Genomic DNA, 8,558 nt, shown 5'->3' with positions numbered 1-8,558 from the left:
CATTCAAGTAATTGTCATCTATTTAAAAACTTCTAACCCCTGCCACATCCAAACTCTTTTCATAATCAAACCTTAAGTCAAACTCATTTTTGTAATAAATTTGGACGAAAAAGTAGGTGCTCTAGAGCCTTATATTCTCTTCCCCGAATACTTGGATACGAGTAGCCATACTCGGCCATTCGAGTATTTTTAGTCAGTCTAAAATATATTAAACTTATCTAAATCCTTTTGCAATTAAGGATGAAAAGGGAGATGGTCTAGAGTCATCTATTCCTCTTCTCGAGTACTTGGATACGAGTAGCCTTACTCGCCCATTCGAGTAATCGTCATCCAACAAAACACTCAATAAATCAAACTTGTTTTTCTCCCTTGAGTGACTTCAAAAATATATTCAGAAACGAGTATGTTTTATTCATATTAACGTGAAACAAACAAAGATTTCAACCTCCAAGAACGAGCAACAAGTAAAGGTTTAATCAATCGATATGACTAAATTATGACTCCTTAAAAGCAATCGATCAAGTAGTTCTCTTTTAGCATAACTACATATGCATTGAGTTCTTCATAGTATCTGAAGATACGTAGGAGAAGAATTATAAAATCTTATCAGACACATTAATGTTTAAAAAACACTCCTTTAATAAAAATATGTTTTTCTTACTTTTTCTCACTCAGTAAGTAGAAGATAACAATTAACATAGCTAACACTCTATCGTAAATCTAACTAAGAGGTTCCCGTTGAGTACAACGGGTGTGAGGGGTGTTAATATCTTCCCCTTGCATAATCGACTCCCGAACCCAAATTTGGTTGCGACGGTCATTTTCTTTTTTCTTTTAAGGGTTTTATCGATATTTTCTCTTTCCTTCTTTAGAATAAATAAAGTTCGATGGCGACTCTGTTCGAACATCTTTTCCACGAGCTAGCAAGGTCCTCGCGAAGGATTGCGTTTTTCAAAATGCTACATCTACTTCTTAATTTCTGCATTCTAATCTTAAATCTTCATATCTTAAAATTATATTCTTTTTACTTATTTCATAGTGTCAGATATAGTTCTTCCTCAGTTTTTTTTCAAATCAAATTTAAAGCTCCCTTAAAATTTATGTGTTATTGAAGTTTTTTTTCAAGTACGAAAGACTTCTTCCTCAATTCAAAGTCAATGAAACCTTAAGTATTCCTTTGTTTGTTTCAATATTTTTAAAATGTTTTTTCTACTTATAAATGTAAGCTTAAATACTTTTTTTTCTTTATGCAACCTTCATAATACCAAACATTAGTCTAAAAGAAAAATAGCTTATATGCATTTTATGTTAGTTTTTGCAAAACGAAAGGTTGTGTTTTATTCACATACTTCCGTGTTTGTTTTTTTCAAAATAGAGGTTGTGTTTTTTCTAATGTCATTATTTAGATTCTTTCCTCTGCTAAAAAAATTTCAATGGTTACAAATGACAATCTCAATTCTCTTTTTATGTTTGTTTCTACATTTTCATATTTTAACTTTTATGTTGTTCTAATATTTTAACCCTTAAATGTGTTTTTTATGTCTTTTTTTTACAAAATTCGTAGTACAAAAAATTAGGCTTATATGTTTCACAAAGAAAGGTAAATTATGTGTTTGTTTCTACAAAAGGATAGGTTGTGTTTTTTCCAATATTTTCAGTATGCTTTCCTGTGTTTGTTTCTTTCAAATGAGATGAGGTGTTTTTCTCATGTTGTTATATAGATACTTTCCTCTATAAAAATATTTTGAATGCTAAAGAATGGAACCCTCGATGCTCTTTTTATGATTGTTTTTCTACATTTTTTATTTTAATGTTTTCCTTTCAAACGAAGTTTCGAAACTATATAATTCATGTTGTGCATATTTTTCTTATACAGTCAAAAAAATCCAATATGTCAAGACCGCATGTATTCATTGTTGATTTGAAGAAGAGTTATCAAGTTTGGAAGATCGTTGTTGGTATTGTTGATCTTTAAGTTGCTCAATTCAAATCACAGTAAGTTGAACCATATATAAACATGGCTTTTGTAACACCATTCAAACATATGTGTTTTGGATAATTACTGAAAAATGTTTTCCTTCTCATAATTCAAGACAGAGTGCCATCCTAGAGTGTTTCACAATCAGTTTCACAACCATCTAATTCTCAACTTAACAACTTAATATTGCTTCCTGAGTTAATTGTTTTGTATGAATTAACTATATTAAAACAAATAAAAAAATACAGAGACAACAATGTTGGCAGGTTAATCAGTTTGTACATTAATTAATATTATATAGATTAGGCTATTTCTTGGAAATTTTATGTATAATTTGATCTTACTTTTATGATTAAAGGGTGGTAAAGATCATCCTAAGATTTTCCCATCAAACTAGGATAAATTGTTAGACACATAATTTTCTTTCCGTGTAAAATATCAATCGCACTATAAACAAACGTTTGTGGTAAGGCTTACTGAAGACCCCGAAGTTATCAGAATGATCAAAGACTACATGGTTCCAAATGAGGTATCAATCTATTTACTCCATCAAAATTTTACTATAAACTTTGTTGAAAACATTATGTTTTTTTTTGTTAATAGTGTTCTTATTCTTGAATGATTTATGTGAAGAACCCTTCAATCTTAGCCACCTAGTCTTCGAATATTGAAGGAGTTGAAGAAGACAAATACACTTCTCTTGATGACAACTCAATAACTCCGACAAAATCTTATCTCACTGTAAGGTAAACAAATATATTGCATTGAGATTTTTTTTTCCTTAAGTATAAGAATTTACCACTAATGATTTTTGGTAACATGCTTATTTATTTTTGTATGATTTCATATTCAGCAACATTTGGATGCTTCACAAAACTAGATTCCTAAAGCCAACTCAAGCAACATACCTTCTAAGAGATCAAATGAAATAAATTCCCTATAGGAAATCAGTTTTCTACAAAACACCTCAAGTCTACAAAACACCTCAAAAAGGAATAGTTGTTTCACTTTGGTCATTGTTAAATGTATTTGTAAGATAATGGAAATTGTGTCCTTCTCATTGATCTGAATAGAGTATATATACATTAACGTGTAACATTTGGTCAACTATCTAATTATGATACAACATAATTATAGGAAACTAATTATGACTAATTATAATAAAATATTTTATTCTATCACACCCTCGCAGTCAAAGTGGGAGGTTCACAGACGCTTAGACTGGTCCAAAAATCATCAAAGAGAATGCGAGGAAGTCCTTTGATGAAGATGTTTGCAATCTGATGTCTTGAGAGAACATGAAGGACGCGAGCCTGACCACGAGCTACCTTTTCCCGAACAAAATGAATGTCCATCTCAATATGCTTAGCACGCTGATGTTGCACAGGATTATTACCAAATAGATAGATGGCACTAACATTGTCACAATACACCAAAGTGGCCTAAGGAATAGGAAAATGGAGTTCCAGAAGAAGATTGCGAATCCAACACGATTCGGAGACAACATTGGCAACCCCTCTATATTCGGCTTCAGCACTGGAACAGGAGAGAGTTGGATACCTTTTGGAAGACCGGGAAATAAGGTTGTCACCTAGAAAAACACAGTAACCAGATGTAGAACGTCTAGTATCAGGACATCCACCCCAATCAGCATCAGTGTAGGAGATAAGCTTTGTAATGGGAGATGGGGATAAGTGTAGTCCAAAATGTAAGGTGCCCTGAACATAGCGTAAAATGCTCTTAAGAGCAAACATGTGTTTCGTGTGAGGGGCATGCATGTGAAGACAAACTTGTTGAACAGCATATGATATATCAGGTCGAGTGAAGGTGAGATACTGTAGGGGCCCTGCAAGACTCCGATACAATGAGGGATCCTCATAAGAAGTGTCGGAGGAGGTGCTGAGTTTCTGCTTGGTGTCAACAGGAGTGGCTGATGGTTTACAAAATGCCATGTCAGCACGTTCAATAATCTCTGAAGCATAAGTGTTTTGACTGAGAAATATGCCATCAGGATGATGAGATACTGCAATACCCAGAAAGTAACTCAGAGGGCCCAAATCCTTCATTGTAAACTCAGATGCTAAGAGTGACATAATTGATTTGCGGAGGACCTAAGTGGAGGTGATGAGGATGATATCGTCTACATACCGCAGAATGTAGCCCATGTCTAAACCTTGTCGATATATGAAGAGGAAGTGGTCTGATGTGCTATGGCGAAAGCCAATGGTGGCAACATAGTCAGCAAAACGTTGGTATCATGCCCTAGGCGATTTCTTGAGACCATACAATGACTTCTTCAACCTGTAAGACCCCAATTTTGGGCCCTAAGATCCCTCATGGCCCATATCATTCATATCATAACCTCAAGGATCATTGCATGCCTTTGTACCCTCCTAGTGGGTAGATTGCCTTGTGGTTAGTTTCTTGATCACCAAGCATGCTTTGCATTTGTATATCTTTGCTTTCATATGTTTATTATTCAAAAAGTACAAAAATATTGTCAGTCTAACCTTGTTGCTTGCAGTTGAAGCAATCATCAGCAATTAGGTCAAAGTCAGTCAACAGTCAGTCAAAGCAATGGATGGTGGCCATTCTTGCAGAATTTGGGCACCATGATCAATAATCAAAGGTTCATACAACTTGAGACATCATTTGAAATCAAGGTCTCAAGGAATCAGGGTTTGGAATTCATCAGAAATGCTCCAGTCATCCAAAACCCTAGAAAAGTCAAACTTGGTCAACAGTTGATTTAATCAAGGATTTGATGGATAGAATTGATCTGAAGGAGTTCATTCATGCTTGTATAAGCCTCATATATCATGCCAAACCTCATCATGGAAGAAAATCAAGTGAAATCAGAAATTTTCCAGAAATAGAAAGTGGACCTGTAATTTCAACTGCCAAAAATGGAAACTTCTTGATCCTCAACTTACATCATGATCCAAGCTTCAAATGAATTTTTGCCCAACATGAAAGTTGAAGATCTTGTTCTCCCATTTTCAAAAAGTCCAAGAACTCTCAAATCCCATGTGTGGTTGTCAAGATATGATCAATTCATTTTCACCAATTTTTGAACTTCACAGAGCCATATCTCTCAAACCATAAGGCCAAATTTGGTGGGGTTTTTTCCTACAAACCACATTTTTCATCCTCTTTCCAAAAATATAAATTTCATGACCTAAAACCCTACCAATCAAAATGGCATTTTTGGACCTTTTGCATTTAAAATCAAAGTTTGACCAAACTTTGACTTTTTGAATTAAGACTTTTTTCACCAATTGGCCAATTGGGAGATGTTTCATATGTCATTTGTGATTTGCTCCAAGCTTAAAAGCATGTTCATAACACCATTACACTACCATTTTGGACAAAAATTCAAAGTTGGCAAATTGTACAATTGGTCATTAAGTAAAAGCAAGGTACAGCATTTTCTGTGCAGACCACAAGCAGCAATTGGAATGTCCTTCTGCAGCCTTTCCAGCCCAAAATCGTGCAGTCAAACACACCCTCCATTTCACTTGTGCACAATTAGCAAAAGTTGCAAATTGAATCATTTAGCATAAACCAACTTACCATTTAATTAAGTAATGTTAAACAGGTCATATAAAGGGATTCTTCTGCCATTTGCAACCCTAGTTTTAGCAGCAGCCATCACAGAAAAAAGATTATTCTCTCATTTGCATTTTTGCTCGATTGAACTTTTCTGCCAAACCCTTCAAAACCTTCGAGCATCCTTGTTTCCACCATGCTATAATCACCATTTGGAACCCTTTTCAAGCACTATTTACCATCTGTATTGCAGCTTGAGCTTTATTTTCTTCAAGACCACTTCCATGGCAGGTCAAGTGTTGGAAGTTTTCAAGAGGTGCTGAGCTAACATACTTCATTCTTCATCATTTGCAAGGCCAAAAGAATAGCTGTTTGAACTTGAAACCTTCAAACAACCACTGTTGCTCGATTTTCTTCCAAAACAAGTAAGTGATTCGATCTCTTCATTCTATATGCCATGCCATGTTTTAGCTAGTTTGTGTTGTACTGATTCTCATGAACTTCAAATGGTTTGAAATGGTTGAGTATGCTGTGAGAAAATTGAACTTCTTTGTTTATGCTCAAATGAGTTTTGGTTCGATTTGGTTTGTTTAAGCTGACTTCGTGAAATCCATTACTGAAATGTTGATGTACATGATTTGATGATTCTATTGGTGTACTTGATGGGGTGTTCTGGGCATTTCGAAATCTTCATGTTTGTACATTGATGAATAAATACTGCTGATGTTAAACCTTACTCTCACCAGAAATTCCACTTGATCTATTTGGTGTGGTTGCTTAAAAGTTGCATGAACCTTGTTGCTTACCATGTTAAGTGATTTTGTGTTGATGTTGGTGATACCATGTTGAACACCATGCTGTTTGCTTGTTGTTGCTTATGATGATTACATGATAATGATAAACATGCCCTGTTGTTGCTTTGAATATGCCCAGAAATCCATGTGAGTTGTGTTAGTCATGTTTGGTTTAGGGCTGCTTTGGACATTACATGAACTTTGTCATTGCCTTGCTGACTGCCATGCCTCTTGAATTTTGGTTGAGAATGTATGTTGATGATGAACTTGTTTTGATTACATGATGAACATGAGTTGCTATGCTGCTATTGCTAAACCCTGCTGCTGTTGTTCAAACCTTTCCTGACCAGAATTTCGAATGCCTTTGGTTGTTGCTCTGTTGCATGACATTGTATGGACCTATTGCTTGCTATGCCATGCTGTCTATGTGCTGTTGTTGGATTTCATTGTAACTAATTGCTTGATGAATGATGCTATTTCGAAACCTACCATGTCCAGAATTGTTTCTCATGATTTTGTTGGTTTGTTGTTAGTTAATATTGCATGATGATGACGTTTCATGGCCCTGATTATTGGTTGATTGCTGTGTTCATGTGCTGTTGATTTTAATGATGAACTTGGATGATGATTACTTGCTGCAGTCTAGGAAACCATGCCCATAACTTTTCCTGTTTGTGTTGTTTTGTTGTTCATGTCATGAATAACAATGCTACCACCTTAATGTTTGCATGATGATTGCATGATGATTGTTGTATGCTGGTCGAATTGTGTATGAACTTGGAAATGCTAAAACCCTGTTGCTGTTATGATAAACCCTGTTGTTTTTCCCCAGAAATCCCAGCTTCATACATGTGTGTGTTGGTTATTTTTGCTACATGATATCACCAAAGCCATTGCCATGATGTTGATGCACTTCATTCGAAATTGTTTTTTTGTTAATGCTGATGTTTGAATCATGAGTTCGAAGGCCATGCTGTTTATGTGCTGTTGTGTAATTTGCTTGTTTCGAGTGTTAGTGGATGATTAAGATCATGAGGTGATGATTTTGTTGCTGCTGTTTAAACCTGATGTTCTGTCCAGAGAATTCCTATGTTTATGTGTGTTTTGCTGCTGAATAATGTTGCCTGCACCAACACCATGTTGGTTGTGTGGTGGTCGAATTCTATTTTGATGTTGGTAGTAACATGAATGTGCCATGCTGCTGTTTTGGAAATCACCTTTTCTTTTTCCAGAAATCCACCTGAATGTGCTGGCTTATTATTTGTTTGTGTGTTACATGAACCTATTGCTTGCTACGCCATGATTGTTTGGGTGCTTTTGTTGGATTTCAATTGTTTGCTTGATGGTGATGAACACAGGCTGTTCATATTAAACCTTATCCCTGCCCATGAAAATCCCTTTGAATTGCTGTTTGTTGTGTTTGGTTATTGGTTATTTGATGTTGCACAAGGTATTCCAATGCCATGCTGTTGTTTGTTTCGTTTTATGATGATGATAAACATTGAGCAAAGCCTTAGCCATGCTGTTAGAAACCCTAGGTTTTTTCCAAAAACCAGAAATTTGAATGGATTGGTCGGTGCACTGTTCCATTGGCTGAGAGCCAATGAGAACATTTCCTCACACTCACCCAAAACGCACAGCTTAAGTAAGTAAGCTCAATATTACAACTCTGCCATCGTTGACCCCCCTGTTGACCACTTTGCCATGCTTGTTTGCTCATGTTTCATCCAAATATCACTCAACTTCAATAATTCTTTTTTAATTCATTTCAACTCCAAAAATTATGAAATTTTTCCATCATGATCACAATTGAGTCTAGTTTTTTATTGTGAATTTTAATTAATTTTTCATTGGCTGGATTTTAAATGATAAATGATTTTTCAACATGTATGCATAAATGATACATTGTGCCATTTCAATTGTGAAATTCTCATGTTGCATCCTTTGAGCCTGAATTTTTATATGGTGAAACTAGACACATTGACCTTCATTTCCATATAAAGTTTGTGCATTTATCATTTGTGGATTGAGAGTTATGATTTTCTGAAGTTATGTGTCACATTTGGTGCTATATGAATGATATGCATTTTCCCAATTTTTGTTCACATACTTCCTCTTATCCAAATGACCCCAAATTTTGCATGAATCATCTATCACATGTCTAGTTTGTGTATGAATTTTCTTGGATTTAATCATGCTGTTTTCCATTTATTTGAGAATTTTCTTCCATACTTGTT

General features: G+C 35.0%; 1 protein-coding gene across 1 annotated transcript; it reads right to left on the bottom strand.

The window, feature by feature from the left end:
- Nucleotides 1-3,420: 3,420 nt before the first annotated feature.
- Nucleotides 3,421-4,044, bottom strand: LOC127079930 (uncharacterized mitochondrial protein AtMg00810-like). The gene has a single exon (XM_051020279.1). The coding sequence runs from the start codon at nucleotides 4,042-4,044 to the stop codon at nucleotides 3,421-3,423; it is 624 nt and encodes a 207-aa protein (XP_050876236.1).
- Nucleotides 4,045-8,558: the final 4,514 nt, after the last annotated feature.

This window comes from Lathyrus oleraceus, chromosome 5, assembly GCF_024323335.1.
Source record: "Lathyrus oleraceus cultivar Zhongwan6 chromosome 5, CAAS_Psat_ZW6_1.0, whole genome shotgun sequence".
In the NCBI taxonomy this organism is placed as follows: Eukaryota; Viridiplantae; Streptophyta; class Magnoliopsida; order Fabales; family Fabaceae; genus Lathyrus; species Lathyrus oleraceus.
The sequence above is the reverse complement of the archived record's forward strand: the minus strand, read 5'-3'. Positions and strand labels throughout refer to the sequence as shown.

Bases quoted from the DNA above. Each gene is read 5' to 3' on its own strand.
- LOC127079930 (XM_051020279.1), bottom strand. From the start codon at position 4,044: ATGAAGGATTTGGGCCCTCTGAGTTACTTTCTGGGTATTGCAGTATCT.